General features: G+C 46.1%; 1 protein-coding gene across 1 annotated transcript in view; it reads left to right on the top strand.

The window, feature by feature from the left end:
• LOC119394421 (cubilin) overlaps positions 1-19,327 on the top strand; it is a 230,161-nt gene that overhangs the window by 112,744 nt on the left and 98,090 nt on the right. Inside the window, exons 33-36 of the mRNA XM_037661722.2 lie at positions 3,943-4,053; positions 5,018-5,236; positions 11,034-11,166; positions 12,693-12,892. Of these exons, the coding sequence (XP_037517650.1) occupies positions 3,943-4,053; positions 5,018-5,236; positions 11,034-11,166; positions 12,693-12,892 (663 nt within the window). The remainder of the gene's footprint in view (positions 1-3,942; positions 4,054-5,017; positions 5,237-11,033; positions 11,167-12,692; positions 12,893-19,327) is intronic.

The following is a 19,327-nucleotide window of genomic DNA, read 5'->3' as shown; positions in this document are numbered from 1 at the left end:
CCATTTCTGAAAGTTCGATCCACCTGTCAAAATAATGGCTGAGCCGCGCGGCATACTGCGTTGCCGTCTCGCCATCAGCTGGCTTTCCCGTACGGAACCGATCTCGGAAGCCCTCCACGGTGAATCTAAATCGCTTCAGCAAAGCAGCTTTCACTTTCGTGTAATTAGCTGCATCGGTAGGTGTCATCCTACCGTACACACTGAGCGCTTCGCCACTCAAACAAGTGCTCAAAGCTGTTGCCCATTGCTGCTCCGGCCAATTTTGGCTTCTAGCTATCGTCTCAAACCTGTGCAGGTATGCATCAAGGTCATCTTTCCTCTCGTCAAACGCCACAAGCAGTTTGCTTGGGTTCAATCGGAAGCTATGATCTTCCCTTTCACTGCTCTCGGCTCTAGCCTGGACGGAAGTTTCTATGCGCTGCTGCAAACGGAGCCGTTCGAGTTCCAATTCGTGCTGCCGTTGCCTTTCTCTGTCAGCCATCTCAGCTTGCATCTGTCTCTCTTGCGCCTCTCTTTCTTCTCTCTCCCTCTCAGCTGCTAGCCTCTCTTTCTCTAGCTCTGCTTCTCTCTCTTTGATGGCCCTCTCAGCCGCCAACCTCTCTCTTTCGAGCTCTGCTGCTTTTTCTTCCTTAACTCTTTCTCTTTCTTCTTTTTCCTTTAGGCTAACCCACTTTCGTAGTTCGGCCCCAGAAAGATCCATCTTTTCACCAAGGGCAACTAACTTCTCAAGATCCATGATGCCCGTCAACGATAACCTAGCCGCGTGCACAAAACCTCTGCCTAACTTCGAATACCAAAACACTCTATGCACACAGGTTAGCGAGAACGCGGTGCAGCACTCAAAAATCGTTCGCGAGCACTATCAACGTCTCAAGGCTCTTTCTCCCTACTTTGGACACACTTTTGCACCAAAAGGTCCTGTGTCGCGGACGCCAGAATAATTGTCACTAATCCCGTTAATGGGAATGGCAATCGCCGGTCGGATTCTAAGGGCTGGCGTCACGGCCCTTCGAAAACGCACCACGAAAGCGCGGACAATTTAGGGTTGGTCCTTTGGTGCGCCAGCGGACGCCGGTTGTGGTCCAAAGACCGAGTCAGAGCCGAGAGTCGATAACACAAACGAAAACGAAATATATTCTCAGTTAAGGCAATACAAATATTACAAAAACACGTGCGCACTCGGCTGGTACTAGTTACAACTTCACAATATAATTCAGATCGTGTTTCCACAACGGGAGCCAAACAAACAGATCACACGCTACGAATGCAATCGCATGCATTACAACTATTCAACGACAGTTAAAGTCCTGAATAGATACTGGCGTATCCAGTCCGCAATACTTGGACGGTAAACGAATGCTTCTCTTCAAGGAAACACTCACGCCAGCTCCAGCGTTGATCGTCGTAGCTCAACCGTCGTCGTGACTTGTCACGGCTCACACGGCGTCGTCATCGGATTCTTCCAGATCGACTGACCGCACACCATCATAAACACGTCTTCTTTGGCTAACGGAGCCACACTTCGCATAACTTCACCATCACCGGGCCGACTGGCTCGCTCACTCCTTCACTGACTACTTCACTGACTTCACTGGCCTCCTGACTGGTCGTCGTCGCACGCTTTTATCCCTTCTCCCCCGGTTTCTAGAAGCGTCGGGAGGGTTCCTCGGCGTGCAGTACAGCTAAGGCCAGAGAAAGGGCGAGAGCTTTCTCGTAGGTTCGAATCGCGGCGGCATCATCGGCCATGCGTCACCCTTTCCTTCTAGAAAGATCCAGGCTTTGCCGGGCGTTCGATCGTGTTGCCTGCGTTTGGCTCGAGTAGGTGAGGAGGATGCGGCGCGCCGGCGTCTTTTGATGCTTGTTTTTTCGTCGTTCGCGCTTCCTGGGCGCGCGACTCGCGCCGTTCTGTCGCGCAGCTGCTTGAAAGCGGCCTCGCGCGCGCTTTATTACGCGCTAATTTGTGACAAAGGATGTACTTCAGGCTCTGGATGTTCGCAAGACACGTAGCGCCACCTGTCAGAGCGAGAAGGAGGAAATTGAGTAGTGCAAAGTCCGTCTCCCTTGCAAAGTTTTCTGTGGAACCATGTGCAGCTAGCGAGTGCTAGACAAGTATTTAGCTTAATATTTCGTTATTTTCTCTCAGAAAGATAGCTATGAATTTATCTCTTATAGTCGGACGTGCCACCGAACTGCCATGATGTGCTTCTTGGATCACTCGCCAGAACTATGGCGAAACTTTTCAACACAACGGTAACGCCGCAATCGACGCTACCGTTGTGTTGTGAATTGCCACGGACGTAAAGGACTGAATAACGCCGTTCAATTTTACCGATTTCAATAGCTGTCTTACGGAGCAGAGAAGCGAGATTGCTGGATACGGACCGCTGAACGTGTTGGGTAAGCGAATTACTAGCATTCTCCACAGCCGGTCGCTTGAGAAAGTGTGATAATGTGGCTCTGCTGTTATTGTATTGCGTGGCCCTGACGGAAAACGTGGCACCCTTGACTATGAAGCTCAGCAGAGTCTCTGACCGCGACGCGAGCTGTGTAACACGGAGTGAGCAGCTAGAAGCAGACTCAAGACATGTGCGACAAGCATCGCACACAACGCGACCTTCCATTATCTGATTCGATCGTCTGCACGCGGCATCAAGCGCGTACAGTCGAGCGCGATTTGAAGGTTATCGCACCAGCGTCGACCAAGAACTACAACAGTGCCATGGCCCACTCTTTCGAGGAGAGAAGTATCAGGCAAGCATCACTCACTCTTTTTGCTGTTCCTTAAGCTGCGATCACTCCCGTCTGAGAAAGATATATTTTTCATTTCTTTTTTTTTTCTTTTATGACGAGGCGATATGTTTTGTTCAACTTAGCACGCCGTTCAAACGAAGCAGTGCCAAGCACCAGCTTTACCAGATCTTTCCCAGCTATTTTGTTATCGTCCGTGGAGATAAGAGCCAATGAAGAATACACTTGATCGCAACAAATGGAAAGCTTGAAATGGAGAGAAAGGGTGTAGAGTTCGTCGTAGGGGCGATTGTTGTAGCATGGAACAGCCAACGAGGGCGAGAAGAATGCGTAATCTTGATTTTCACTGTTCCGACCGCTAGGCCGCTGAGACGCTAGGTCGGTCGAAGCTCGCGTGATAACCTTCATATCGCGCTCGACTGTACGTTATGAAGGCTCAATGTTCCGTTTTTAACTAGCAAATGCTCACACATGCGTCAGTAAATTACAAAATGCTGGTTGTCAGCACCATCAGGTTTCTTTTGCATTCGGCTGTACCCCGCGAAAGCGGACACGCATGTATCTCCATTTGCAGTATCTAAAAACCGAAGACAATTGTCAACAGAACATTCGAAGTTGCGTAATAAAACAGTCCAACGCACAGGAAGCGAGAGATGAACAGAGAATGCAACTGACAAGGCTGAAATCGGCGGCGCCACTTGTCCCTGATAAAACGAGCTTTGTAGCGCTGATCATAAGATACACAGCTAAATTTATCGTGTATGTACTTCGTCGCTTTGGCATTACGTATATACCCGCTTTTAACGCATTTGGGCGCTGGAGAACGTACGTTGGAGGCCTTGTCTCAAATTCGATTTCGTGCGATGCTCGCTCGTACTTTTATGTTGCAACGCGCCGAAATAGCTGAAATTTCTTTGGCATTGTACCCGCAGTTCGCATTGATCAGCTTCCTACTTTTATGAAGCGTGGATCGGCGAAATAAGCTTTCCAGGTCTTTGATTTTCAGGAAACCATGCCTCGACACAAACGAAAGAGGGGTGTCTATTGTGGCCTATGGATATTCGCTTGCACTACACCAGTCAGAGGCAGGGCTGCGATAAAGGCGCTCGTGGCGGTGTTTTTCGCAGCGCCGCCTGGGCAGAGTCTGACGTTTATACACGGTAAATCACTGGCGTACTTCACATCTCAATGCAGGTTGTGGAGCTACGTTGAACGCGGACATGGGAGGAGTCTTTGCCACGAAGGAATATCCGCACTACAGTCCCGACACCGAGTGTTCGTGGATTATCCGTACATCGCAGCCAAGTAAGCTGACGAACCATTCCACCCAAAGAATTGCCAGTCTTCGTTGCCTCTTTCGTTGAACTTCATAGTAAAGCACTACGCAGGTGCCGGTTTTGTGCCCGAAGTATTCACGATAGAGCATTGTAAATTCACAATACGTACGGTACTGTGAAGTTTACCATCATGCTACGTACGAGTAAAATATAGCCTGATAACTTGCTTGTTTCTAGTGGCAGTCTATGCTTCGAGGACCGTCACCCGTTTTAGCCAGGCAAATGATATGCATAACATAACCAGATACCCGGATAATTTCATGTATTGCTCTCCGAGTACACGAAATTGACATAATATATTTTGCCCTGCATGTTCTGATTCCCCACTCACTTTTAAAGATAATAAAGAGCAGGCACAAATCTTTCTGTTTACTCGGCTATGTTTGATTTTCTTTCTGCTTCGTGCGGGCTTGCATAGTCACAGATGTTTCATTTGGACTTCCTTACTGTTTTTCCGGCCTTCTTTCATATTTCCCTGAAAATATCAATATCCCTTTAATTTATTCGTGTGATTTCGTGTCACGGTTCTTGGTTAAATATAGCTGAGGTCCACAACATGCCATTTTTTGGAATATCACGTATTCACGTGCACTTTTTCGCGTCACTTATTAATCACTCCGTCCATTGCGGAAGTACATAAGCAATCGAAAACACTGACCAAAAAATTAATATAAAGTTATAAGCAGAACAACGAAAATATCAATGACCATGCGGTATAACCGGTGACCTGGAAGTGAAGCCCACTGGAAGTGAAGTAATAGAAAGTAGATTCGTAATTCGCAGTGTATCTAATATCAGTGTCGTCATAACAAGAAAGAGGAAATGAAAGGGCAGGAGGCGACACCTTGGCTTTCTTTTGCGTACGGATGGCAACAATACCGTCTTGTTCCTCCATTCCTCTTATACTTTTGCATTTAAATCATTTTACGCAGACGAGCAAGTGAGCCTGACAATCACACACCTGAGCCTGCCACCCAACGAGTGCACGCAGTCGAACGTGACGGTGCACGACGGCGACAGCTTCGACTCGCCCGTGCTGCACACGTTGTGCACTGCCCAGCTTCCGCCGGTCATCGTGTCCCGAGGAGGTGCACTACTGGTGCACACGTCGCAGGCCATCCTCAGGGCCCACTACGGCACATTCAGCTCCGGTGAGTTCGAAATCGCGAGTGGCTCACATAACGAGCGCTCTGTGTTTGACAGAGAGCGTGTGATCTTACGAGCATGCAGCTCTTAGTCATTACATTCATCTGTCTGTTCAGGAGCTTTATCCACCTAAAAAGACTGATGGATATGTTAAATTCAGCTTAAAAAACAGTATTTGATCGGGAGTATAATTGCAATAAATTAAGAAAGCCCAGAATGAAGAGAGGTAATAATGTGTCAGTTTAGTGGGCAGCTAATCACATGTTCATGCAGGATCATGAGACAGCAAGAGCATCTCAAGACACAGTTTGCGTGGCATGAAGAATAAAAAATACTATTTAGATGCCTGAATACGCATCTTTCAACCATAAAACGATCGTAAAGTTCTGTTCTAATATTTTAGAAGAGTAGAAGTTCGGGTCAGCTGGTGATGCGTACTTGGTACAATGAAGCGCAATAAACGGGACAAAAAAGGTCAGACAGACGGGATCAAGCCCGCTAATATAAGCGCGATTTGTCGTATTTGCGTATAACAGCAGTTAAAAGGACAGTTATTAGCTTTCTGGTTGTTCGGAGCAGAAAGCGTCTGTTTATAGACATTTTTACGAAATGAAGTTCAATGAAATCCCTTTCTTAACCTTAGTGATGATGACATAGTGTTGCCTTATTTCTCGATCTGTAATAGGGGGGGTGTTGTATGAGAGGCTCAATGTCATGGTTTTCCCCGCGAGTTCTTGATGAGTGATAGCTAATATATCCGCACTGTGAGTATTCGTACACGAAAGTACCGCCAACATATCTAAGTGGATGCTCATGTGTTGTGTTCACGACTATTGCTTCTTTGAGTGCAACGCATTTCTTGTTTGACGAGGGTCTTATACCCGCCGCATTAGTGATGGCTGCCTGAATCCGACGTTTGCACAATAATAATATACTATGCGGTGAAAATACCTAAGCATTGCAGTAAAGCGTATTCACAAAAGGAAGGGGCACAGTCGTGCATCCTTGTGCAGTGAGATTTGAGGTTACCTTCGGCGAAATTTACGTGTATGTAGTGAAGCACCTTAATTATAGAGCGTAGCAGAGCCAAAAGCCTACAGTATGCATTCCTAAATTATGCGCACGTGCATATGCGATCGAGTACAAACTACGAACTTTGATCAAAAGGGCGTGGTCGCCCGCACTGGCCTGCGCTATCTCAGCAGACATCAGTAGACAGCTCGTACAGTCTAACTCTACTATGTCGAACTCGGCTACATGGAATTATTCTTTATAACCAACTATTTTCGAACACGGCAATGTATTAACTTCAATGCATAGGAAATTCAACGGCTGCATCGAACAAAAAATCACAGCATATCCACGGAGTGAATGATGATGAGTGGGCGAAGCTGCGGAGGTTCATCGGTAAACCGTGAATCTTCCGTGAATTCTGCCCAGTACATCATCACCGACGTGAGATCGGGCGCGTTTATACTAAAGGTTCGATGAGTTATGACGACTTGCAGCTCACTTTAATTTTACATGTACGCTGTGAATTTTCATTGTTTAGAAAACCATTGCTTTAGAAAACATCTGGCGTCTTTCGTTAAGCAGCTGGCGTCTTTTCGTTTTGCTTTAGAAACATCTGGCGTTCTTTCGTTTTGCTTTTAGAGAACATCTGGCGTCTTTCGTTGGTTTATTTCATCAATCAACGGCGTTTTGAACAAAATTTTTATTGTTTAATCACGCACAGGAGAAATCTCACCAGGCCCTACCTTGGAGGTAAACAATGGCTGCTAATGGGAATGAGAGACAGAAGAAGTCTGCTTTTAGCTAACACTTACACTTCTACTAACGTTTCCTACTGGAACATGCCAATGGCTGCTAATGGAGAATGAGAGACAGAAGAATTCGGCTTTTAGTTAACGCGCACGCTGCGAATTTTTTATTGTTCAACAACGCACAGGAGAAATCTCCCACCGGCACCACCTTGGAGGTCAAAGCGTAAGACTGGTTACGCACTACGACGAGGGACGAACGGGTGCCGCCTTAAGGAGCTTCGCCCCTAAAATAGCCTGAGCACTTGATATAGTGCGAAACTCCCCAAGAAGCTGGCTTTTTCTCACGGAAGCGGACTTGTCCGCATGCATTTGGGAGAGTGAGCGGTGTAATCAGGAGGCCCGTATCGATACCGTATTATCTCACCTACAACCCGCCCCTGCGTATAACCTCCACCGCCAAATACAAACCACGCAAAAATAAAATAAGTAAAAATATTGCGGGAAGTTTGAACTAAGTCGCGAAAAGCATGGCACCGCGAAGCACGGGCCCGTCGCCGCTGTTACTCCCCGTCGACCGACACGTCTAGCTTCGAGATGCGTGGCTTCCTCTTCGGGAGTACGCACTTTCTTAGGACGCCCCATGACTCTCTGGACATGATCGGGCGCAGCAAGGCTACGCACTATAGAGCGGAGGTTGCGCGCGATATCCACGTCAGTGGACGTGTCTTAGCTACTGCGCATGGGCTGCTTGGCCAGGTGGTGCGGTATCTGGTCGCTAGGTGACGCGATGCTTGCTTCCTCTTTCTGTCTATCTTTTGTCTCTCTCTCTCTCTCATTCTTTCTGTCCTACGCTTTGCTCTTCCTCCCCCCCGCCTTTCCCTCCTACTCACCATCACATCTCTCCCCCTCACGCTCACTTCTCTTTCCCACCCCCTTGCTACACTATACTATACAAGGCTATGCTATTCTCTACCAACGTGCCTAGATAACCGAGTGTATAGGACGCTCTCTTTCGGATCGAGGGCACGTCGGTTCGAATCCCTCCTCGTGAAGAATATCCTCGCTCCCCAGCGCGCTGCGGTAGACAACTCAACCGCACACCACGTATGCGCCAGAGAAATAACGGCGAGTTATTCTTTATTGCGAGAGCGATTATATAGATACTCTCGGCTGATTTTTGCCGTCGCCGTCATGCCCCGGATATGTATGTGTATCTAATATACAATAAAGGCACAAAGAAAAATAAAGCAGGAGAAAAAATTCTGAAGCACCTGACCGCGGATTCGAATCAGCAACCCCTCGCTCCCCAGCGTGCTGCGTTATACAGCTCAACCACACGCCATTTTTTTTTCTTTATTGGCTCAACCACATGCCATGTATGCGCCGGCGAAATAACGGCGAGCTATTTATATACACTATATACCGCTGGTGGTTATCAAATCTCGGAGAAGTTTGAGTGCGTTTTCTATCACGCAACGCTCCTAATTTTCTTTCAACTTGAAACCTGCCCCTGAGACATGCACGACAACGTGGCACTTTTCTGTATCCACTCGTGATGTGGAAGAAGAAAAAAGAAAACAAAGAACACCGGGCACACCTTGCATCAGACGCCCCCGTGTGGCTGGAGACGCAGGGGGAGGGGGGCCTTCCAAGCGCCGCCGTTTAAAGGGCCCCTCACCAGGTTTGACAATATTGAGCTGACTAGCGCAATGCATACACTGGGCGTTCACGATCACGTCTGCCAAAATTTGCAACGCTACGCGCCGCAGAAATGGGTCAAATTTCAAGCTGAACGCTGCTTGCCCTTCTTCTCGCGGCCGCGCGCCCAGAGAATGAGGGGATGACGTACATGAGAGAATGGCCCTCCGTAGATGGTAGTGCTGTGACGTCGGTCCTCTACGTAGACGACTGTGCTCTGACGTCGCCAACAGTAGCACGTGACACTGCGATAAATATTTGACACGACGTGTAGTTTGTGTAATTTGTTGCTTGAATGGATGAATAAAACTTGAGAACAATAATAAAACGCACAAACGGAATGAGTGCGTTGTCTTTTTTTAATTTTTACTGCGAATCGCAGCGAGATTCGAGACTAATCTACCTCTGTTTTGCACGCGTTCGTGTTCTCGCGCTTTGCGCATCGTGCAGACGCCACCCCTTACAACGAAACTAACTTTCCACCGCATTCCAGCGCTTATTAGGCTCATTTATCCTCCCGCGTCTAACTAGATGTTCATGCGGCACACCGCTAGTCTCGCGTCCGTACAAATGTCGCAGCTTTCGTGTTCAGTATTAGGTTGAAAGCCAAGTGATCGGCGAGGGCGCATTCGGCATAACTTGCAGAGACGAAGCGCAAAGAACGCCGCCACAACAACGCTCGCGTCTCGGGGGCTCGGGCTGGTTCGGGCACGTCATGCGTTCGTGACATTGTGTGCGCATGACGTGTTCATGCGTATGCGTTATGTGATCCTCCCGCTCGCGTGCCGAAGAGGGCAGGGAAGGGATTTGGCTTGGGAAGGCTACACGGCGCGAGCGGCAAGGGTTTGCAGCTCGCCTCCTCGCATCATGGTTTCGCGCCGCTACAAATTATTGTTTTTCTCGGCTTCCATCGGACCGATTAGAAAAATTCTTGTGGCATAATGCTCCTTATTGGGCTCGCAACAACTTCCAATGTCTAACTAAAATTCGTTATGTCACCTGGTGAGGGGCCCTTTAAAAGAAAAAGAAATATCTGAGAGCGCCTGATTGTCCATTGTCGACACTTGCAGACGCAGCGCTCCCAATTATCTTTCAATTCAAAAACTGCCCTTGAGACGCGCACGACAAAGTGGCCATTTCATGTACCCACTCGTGATGCGGAAGGAAAAAAAAAAGAACACCGTGCACACCTTGCATCAGACGCCCCCATGTGTCATGAGACGCAGGGGGTCACTCCACGCGCCGCAGTTTAAAAGAAGAAGAAATATCTAAGAGCGTCTGATTCTCCATTGTCGACTATTGCAGCGCGTTGCTCAAGCACGTAGACGTAACAACTGTGACAGTTAGTTCACGCTTGCCCTGTGCATGCCAGTGCGTTCTTTTAGGGCGTCCTTCTTTGTGCTTCAGCGACGCGCTGCAACTATCGAGCTGCTTCTGGTTCTTCGTGTTACATTTCAATTTCTTGCTGTCGCATTCATTGCTTCGCCCTTGGGGCGAAACTGTGGCTTTTTTTTCGGCAAGAATTTTTATCTTTTTCTTTCTTTCTTTGTTTCTGTCTCTCTGGTTCTTTCTACCTTTCTTTCTTTCGCTCTCTCTCTGTGTACTCGTTCTCTCAACCATCAGGATTATTACAGGCCACGCCGTAGCGGTGAGTAGTGGGAATTGCCCAAATTATGTGGCACATAGCCGTTCATGATGACGATAGTTTTCAGACACAACCACAGATTTTACGCCGAGCTAGAACAGCTTCGCTGTTACAACTACCGTGTGTCGCCTAACTTGCATTATCGTGAAGCTGATCCGTGAAGCCAACTTGCGCATCCGAATTCGCATCGAAAACACGGAAAGTTCTTTAAAAGTTCTATACGGAATCGATATATCGAACTAATTACCTTTTTGTAGAGTTCGATATATGTGGGTCCGACTGTACACCCTTTACGTGTTGTTCTGTCACCGCTAACTTCGCGTTGAGACGACAAACAGCACGAAAACCGCCGCTTCTCTCCCTGGAGCGACCGTAGCTGCGCGAGATCGGATCCGTAAGAGGTAACTGCGAGCCTCATTTCGTGTAACATTCCAATTTGTTGCCATCGCATGCATTTCTACACACTTGCGTGGAAACTGTGATTTTTTTTAATTCATGATAACTGTTTGGTATACTTTTGTTACTATACTTTTCGTTTATATATAGGTATATGCTGTTTTGTCCGGAATTGTGGTGGAAGGCCCAATGTCTGGCCTCATAGCTATCACGTTATATGGCGTTTGGAATTGCAGCTATTGCGTCTAACCTATCACTAACAAATTACTGAACACTCGATCTGACAAACAAAAACTGCAGGCTGCGGCGGCACAACCAATTCGTTAGAAGGGAACGTGGCCAGCCCCGGATACCCAGAAACGTACACGCCTTCTGTTGACTGCGTCTGGAGGATCAATGCTGCCGAAGGGAACATGATGCTGTTGACTTTTTCGTAAGTATGAAGTGTTCTTTGTTGCCTTACCTTGCTCCTACTAATAGTGGGTCGCTTTCGTTGAGATAAAACCTCACCTGTGGCACTCCCTTCAAATACACGTTTGGGACGTTAAACCTCACAAACCTTTTAAATAAGTGCGAACGTGGAAATCGTCTTGCTAGGAATTTGCTGCGCGTTATTTAACAGCGTTTTTAGTATCTATTTTTTAATGTTAAAATTAAGTGACTTTTGGAGCGGGTTATTTTTTGGATACAATAGCTTTTCACAAAATCTAATGCAACGCGTATTCTTCAAATAAAAGCAGATTGAACCTCAGTTGCTTAACAGATATGTCGTTTACAGAACTGCAATAAGCATATTTTTCTGCTGCAACGTTATGTCAGTTTAGTCGTGTAACCTTTTTGCGAGCTTACCTAAACTTTTTTAAGCACCAGCTTTTCGTAATTTTCGTAAAGTTTTTTAAGCACCAGCTATTCGTAATTGATATTTCTTCTCGAAGAAATTCAGACCTTTGTCTGAAATGCCAGGATTTTAATTTGATTCGGCAATTGGCTAATGAAAACATTTTCGCATCTAAAGTGTACTTGAAGTGTAATGTGTAAGTTATCATCAAGAGATGGCTTCCTTGCAGCGAGAAAGCTTGTTTTTGCTTATATAATGCAAAGACTTGCCTTTGCATATATAACTTGCATGTATGTTCGCCAGTCATCTACCACGCAGTAAGTGACACGTCTGACCAAATGTCTTCAGAAAGGCCTTTTTAACACTTCTGAATAACTTCCCATTTAGTCGATAAAAATAAACATTACTAATGCAAGATCATGTCTTTCACCCGCAGCTTTAATCCTTTCGGTGCTCAATTAATTGCATGTCGATGGAGCCAATTCACACGTTAATGGCGTAGCTGGGTCTAGTGACTTCACCTGGCGTACATTTACACATCATTTCAGCTTTTAAAAATACTTTAAGCATCTTTACACGAACACACAGGCGATACTTCAAAAAACCTAAAATTGCTTGACTACATAAAGCTTGGACAACGAAAACTGGGTCCCACCTCTACGTGTGTGAGATACTTATTAACGATATCTCATCGTCGTTTTTTAATTCGGGCATTCCTAGGTTTTTCGAACCTATGTTATCATTTTATTTTATAGCACTTTTCTTTATATATTTACCACGATAAAGCTTCCTGAACAAGTCTGCAGCCATCTTTACATATGTGCGTGCATATTATTTTCAAGCTTTTTTTTTTATTTCTACAAAAAAACGCACAATCTTCCATTAAAAGGCACCGAAAAAGCTAGAATCATTGTAATATGGCATTTTTTTTTATTCGTGTTGCCCCTGCACTATAAATAGGGCGCGAAGAAAATCGCAGATGCAACAAACTATCAGAGTTATTGGTGTCTGCGTTCGTATCTTTACGTCCCGTTTATTCTGCGCTGTTAGCATCAGTCAAGAAGGCAGCCAGTAACTATATCGCGTTTAATTGCATTACTTATCGGGGGTAAATGTCGCAGGTTGTTTTCCCTGGAGGAGAGCGAGTTCTGCAACAAGGACTACCTGGAAATCCGCGAGCGCAACGCTCACGGCAAGCTTCTGGGCCGCTTCTGCGGAGACGAGACCCCGATGAACATCACGCTTGCTAACGGACTCTGGATCAAGTTCCACTCAGATGACACAGACGTGGCGGCTGGATTCTCGGCGCACTTTGCCACAAGTACGACTACTCTTCCAATTAGGCTTTTCTATTTTCGATCGTTAATCATTCGGATAGGATTAGTCCAAAATTTTCCTGGATTCTGCAGGAACTCATGAGTGAAAAAAAAAAGCTATAGTTCACGTTTACCACACGTAAGAAAAATATGTGCCGCGATAATTTCATTGCGCCAACACACGCCTAAGTCGCGGTTCGAAAAGTTCGTCAGATATGTTACTTGAGAATGCGCGACCACCTCCTGCCCAAATATTACACGAAATCTTTCATTTGAGATGCTGATGTAGCAAACGAGGACGCACATTAAATTACCTCGTTCAACAAAAATTAGTGCGTATGCATTAATAGCACGACATCAAGTGCGGGCAATGTTTATTGCGGCTGCGGGCCCGTAAATCGGAAATGTCCTACAAGTAACCGTGACGGTGGCTGCACATAAAAAAATATACATTCTTAAATACACCTGTACATTACTCAATGTGAAAGCTGTATATCAAGTCAAGTAAAGTTTATTTCCAACAACATCAAGTCAGAGATCCTTAGGCGAAAAGATGTCGGAGACATCTTGAGAGAGCCGAAAAACCCGTTCAGGAGCAGCGGGCATTTGTACGTGCATAGGCCAAACTAAGAGCTCATTTCTTTTCCTTTTAGTGAACAAAATAAACACACAAATGTACATGGGTCACATAAATCTTGTATGCACATGCGCAAAAAGAACAATTTTTAAACAAAAGAAAGAAATCTGTAAAAAACATGATAACAAAAGATAGCTAGTGCTGTTTGAGCAGTTGTTACATGTGCAACAACATACTTCGCACATGTTTCTTGAATTTACATTCAGGCAGTTCGAAGTCGATACTATTTAAAAATTTGTTCAATATTGTTGTTATCTGGCAGTGTAGAAGGCATTCTCCGTAACGTGTGCGAGAAGAGGGAACTCGTCTTAGTTGATTTCGGAGAGTGTATCGGCAGGAGCTGTCTACTGAATGCTGATGAAGTTTGTTTTTGTGAGTATAAATTATTAGTTTATATGTGTAAAGGTTACTTGCTCTGGTAAGATCATGATTTAAAAAGAGCTGATGAGTGCGTAGTTCGCTAGGAAGCCGATAAATATTTTCAGATATTCTAAGAACTTTTTTTTCTGTAACATCAGTAGTTTGTTGAGGTTCTGAGGAGACGTTTTTGCCCATACTAGTGCGCAGTAAGATAACTGAGAATAGAAATGGGCGTAGTATATAGCCTTTTTAAGCCATAATGATAGAAGGTCTGATAGCTTATACATGCCGCCTACAGTTTTGCCTAATTCAGGGACATGTTTTGATACATGTGTATTCCATGACATATTTTCCTCAAACTCCATGACATATTTTCCTCAAATTCTATGACATATTTTCCTCAAGAAATTTTTGCGTTTTAACACATTCCAGCGTGGTGCCACGGCCGCTACATAAAAAACAGGTGCGGCCTGCTGCGTGGCGCCGAAACGGCGTCCGGGGCCTAGTTCTCCTTGCGCCCGCTCTGGCGCCACCACAACGGTCCAGCTGTTCACGGAGAAGCGCTTCGACAGCCGCGTTTGTACGCCCGACACTTACTCCAATCAGGCCATGGATAAGGCGTTTTATAGTTGCACATTACAGGTTGAATATTGAAGTCGTTATTAGAACTGCCGATTACCCCACATATGTGAACAGTTTGCCCTGGAGTACCAATGTTTTGTAGAGTGGGCCTCAATACTCTCCATGAATGCTGCCCGTTTGACTCAACTGAAATGAAAAGTGTCACTCAGTCACTGATCCCGTTAATGGGCAGGCAGTCGCCGGGAAAGTTCCATGGGCTGACTTATCGGTCCACCGAAACGCACCACGAAAGCACACACAATTTAAATGTAGGTCCTTTTAGTGCGCCAACTAATGCCGGTTGTGGTCCAAAGCAATAGTTAGAGCCAGGAGTTGACAACACAAACAAAATATATTCAGAGTTAAGGCAGTACAAGCACCACGCAAACATCCACACTCGGCAGGTATCAATTGCAACTCACAACATCACTTAGATGGTGTTTAAAACAACAGGAACAAACTTACCGTGCTACAAATGCACTCTCATCCATTAGGAACTATCCAAGAACACTTAAAGGCCTTGAACATTCACCAAACGTGTGCAGCCCACAATTCTTCGAACGTTTCTCGTATATTTCTCTTCCATGAAACACTCAAACAATATCCAGCTCTGGTCACCGTCATTCGGCGACACTCTTCTAAACAGTGCTCCCACGGTGTCATCACTCGATTATCCAAGATCAACTGACCGCACTACACGACTCACACGAACAAAATAATTTTTTCGCCGACTTCACCCTACCGTCCTACCCTCCGTCGTCTCTCGTTTGGATCCTTCCCGGTTTCGCGAACACTCCAAGTGATTGTTCGGCTCGTAGCACGTAGCGCAGCGACAGCTAGGGGAAAGGGATTCGTCTCGCCGGTTCGTCTGCGGAATCGGTCGGATCCACTTTGATTTCTTGAATTCTCCCGATCTGCGTGGCTATTAGGCTGTCGCGACCGCGACGGCGTTCTCGGTGGAGAGGGTAGGGGTTCGCCCCGGGCGCCTTTTGATGCTTGTCTTTTTTTTTTTCGTTGCGCGCACCCGTTGGGGGTAGCTGTCAGCGCAGTGGCTTGATGCTGTAGTCAGGATGCGGCGGCGCGCGGCTGTTTTAGCGCTCCTTTGTGACAGAATATTACGCTTCCCGACACTGTAGATCGCATGGGAATACGTGGTACTTCACAGTAGCGTCTTTTCACACGTTCGAGTTGCACAGCGGCACACAACAGGTTCGCGTCATCACACCGCTAAAAAAACCGTCTGCCACACGCGCACACCATAAAACCGTACTCATGCGCAGGAAACATGAGGTAAGCTGCTCACACGCGCGATCACACAAGAAAGACACGAGAAAGCACACGGACACGCATAAATCCTGAGGCGACCACATAGTAAACGAACCAGCGTCTGCCTTGCGGACCGTGCTTGTGGCGCCCTCACCCAAAACAGCTGCCGCTCATGTGCCGCTCAACCGACCCGCGCTCGCCCATTGACGGCGACGCGACGCAGCAGGCCGCACCTGTTTTTTTATGTAGCGGCCGTGGTGGTGCCCTGAAAGGAGAATTTCAGTGTAATGCATGGCTTATTAGGAGGCCTAAATGTAACATATTTTCTTTTACTTGCGTTTAGGTCAAGCTTGTTTTCATGGAGCCATAGTTCCAGGTGTCTTAAATAATTAGTTACAGTAACTTGAAGATCGGATTGTATCAGCACTGAAAAACGCATTCGTGTCATCTGCCTACATGATTGTTTTATGGTGTAAGGGATATTACATATATCATCTGTATAAAGTATAAATAACAAGGGTCCTAAGATAGAACCTTGTGGAACGCCTTGCTTAAGTTCTGTTTCTGCTGACGCTAAGCTTCCGAGCTTAACATATTGTTTTCTATCAGATAAGTAATTCATAATACGTTTAGGAACAGCGCCACGTAATCCGTAGTCAAATATTTTTTCTCCTAGAATGTCATGTTTTATGCTATCGAAAGCCTTCCTCGGGTCAAGGAACAGTCCGACTGTATATAGTCTTTTTTCAAAATTTAGTATCTCCTCTTTTACGTTTAATAGGGCTAATTCAGTGGACTTTCCTTTCTGGAAACCATACCGAGCAGTGTTTATTATTTGATACTTTTAAAGAAGGTTCCTTAGTCTACAATTTATGGCACAGTCAAATACCTTCGATAGCACTGGCAAAACAGAAATTGGCCTATAATTAGAAATGTCAATTAGAAATGTCATGTCTTTGTGCACAGGACATACACGCGCAAGCTTGAGTTCAGAGGGGAAAATACCAGAAACGAAAATGCAATTAATAATATGAGCCAAGGGCTCCGATATAAGGTCCGCAACGTGCTTCAAGGGCGCTGCGCGTAATTCATCAGCACTTGTTGCGACATTGTTACGTAGTCTAATTATCGAGCTGTGTACCTCTGAACGCGTCACTGGACATAGATTGATCATGTTAAGCTGTCTCGTTCTACGGGTAATCATTTCCTGCGTGCATTGTCCTGACAGAGGCACATAATCACCGAAATGGGCGAAATATTCGTTCATAGCCGTAATAGCTGCATCGTCGCTCATATCTTGGGAGAAGGATTTTACATTAATACGCATTTATACCCCATAAAGCAAAAAATGTGGCGTCCATCGGGCGAACGCGTTACCCCGCGTTGGCAAAAAATCTTACATGATCAAAGGGATTACATCATGTCAGGACACCGTAACATCGTGTCATGATTCCATGATGGCATCAACACATACCTCAATGCAAGTAAGGAAACTTAGGTGCCTCTGTAGCTTTCTTAGATTAGTTTCAGATAAAAAACGCCAGGCCTGCGCTGAAACCGCAGCACAGTCACAGCGAAAGCTGGAAGAGCGGCGTTTCTAGAGCCCATTAAGCTCTCTTGGGGCTACAATACAAGTACACTAGAAAGGTACCCACTACGCCATAAATCACAAGTTTTGTGATGTTGGGAAGCACCTACTAAGCCATTATTTGTCATTCTGCGGAGAAGCGAGGCACCAGCTACACGTCTGTAAGGCATTATGTGCACTTTGTTGACGCGACGACTGATGACGATGAAGAATTATGGCTCAGCCCTTTGTAATGGGTTGGAATCTTTAAACGGCCTACCAGTTATGTAATTTGCATTGGGTGACGCCCGGTCACTATTTCCCTCTCCCGTCATGCTGTATAACATACGTTGACGTGGGAGAGAGACGGGGAGGGGGGCAAAGAACTTTACCGAGACCCCGAGGAAATGGATCATGCGCTTATGGGCTTCCTTGGCAACCAATACAAGTGCACTTGTGAGGAACCCACTACGCTATAAATCAGAGTAATTTTACCGAGACCCCTAGGAAGTGGATCATGCGCTTATGGGCTTCCTTGGCAACCAATACAAGTGCACTTGTGAGGAACCCACTACGCTATAAATCAGTGTAACTTTACTGAGACCCCTAGGAAGTGGATCATGCGCTTATGGGCTTCCTTGGCAACAAATACAAGTGCGCTTGCGAGGAACCCACTACGCTATAAATCATTGTAATTTTTGAGAAGTAGGGCAGCAGGCACTGTGCCATTTTTCGTCATTCTACGGAGAGCGTTGGTACCTGCTATACGCATGTAAGGCATTATGCGCACTTTGTTGATGCTGTGCCTGATGACGATGAAGAATTATGGCAGAGTCCTTTGTAATGGGTTGGAAGCATTCAACAACCTACTCGTTGCGCAATTCGCATTGTTTGACGCCTGGTTACAGAATTCGCGTTGTGCGACGATTGGTGCTTATTTCACTCTTCTACCACGCTATATTGCATATGCTAATGTGGTTCCTTCCCGACATGAAGCCTGTATAGGACCTTTTTGCAAAGCGATTTCAAGCACCGGCATGGCTCAGAGGTTGAATACTGGGCTCCACGAAGAGGGCCCAGGTTCGAACCTCGTTCCATCCTGGAATTTTTTTTCTTATTTCGTTTTTTTTTCTTATTTCGAGCGATACTGGTTACGGACACTGGCGGCGGCGGCGGACAACTACGGCACCAAAAACGGCTGGTGAAATGATCTCATAACAGCTCTCGCTGTAAAACAACCAAACATAATGACCAGCTTTTTAATGGTTTAATATAATGTTCAACTGCATGACAAGTTTGCCACAAAGCTTGAAACCTTTGCATATAAGATTCACGAGGTTATGAACTCTTGTTCAATATTGCAGAGGACAATTCTGCCGTGATTGAACGCGGTTAAACCAAGATTGTCGAGCGATAGCTCGGTTTTGCTTGCTTTGGGAAAGGGTGACATCATTGGTTTGCGGAGATTTTTAGGCAGGCAATGACAAGTATATACGCTTCGGCTACGCGCCGAGACAAGAGACGCAACTTGTTGCACCACTACACACAGACGCTGCTCGGCGCCATCGGCGCTCTACGCGCATGCGCAGTGAACTTGGATGAATCCAGCGCCTCTGGCGGCACGAAAACCTTACCTTGAGTCGCTGCTCGTTTTCGCAAACGGCCGGTACTAGTTCTTCGCCGGAGCTCTTTCGCCGACGTTGAACCTTGGCTGAACTTGACGGTCACATTCAGGCAACGAGGCATTTTCTGGTTTTATACCGGCTGGAGTAAAGATATCGCTATAAAAAGCTTCTGCTGTTTATTTATCCCCAACGGCAACAGCTGACACCTTCACGGAGCATATGTTTTCGACACTCTCAATATTTATTAAATTTTTCATACGAAAATATTTCGATGTGTCAAAATGACTCCACCTCTACTGTTACCACGATGCCCCAAAGAGCCCATTATGAAGATGTTTCTATATTCGCACTACTTTCAGGTGAA

Source organism: Rhipicephalus sanguineus, chromosome 5, assembly GCF_013339695.2.
Source record: "Rhipicephalus sanguineus isolate Rsan-2018 chromosome 5, BIME_Rsan_1.4, whole genome shotgun sequence".
Classification (NCBI taxonomy): domain Eukaryota; kingdom Metazoa; phylum Arthropoda; class Arachnida; order Ixodida; family Ixodidae; genus Rhipicephalus; species Rhipicephalus sanguineus.
This window is presented reverse-complemented; position numbering and strand designations above follow the sequence as displayed.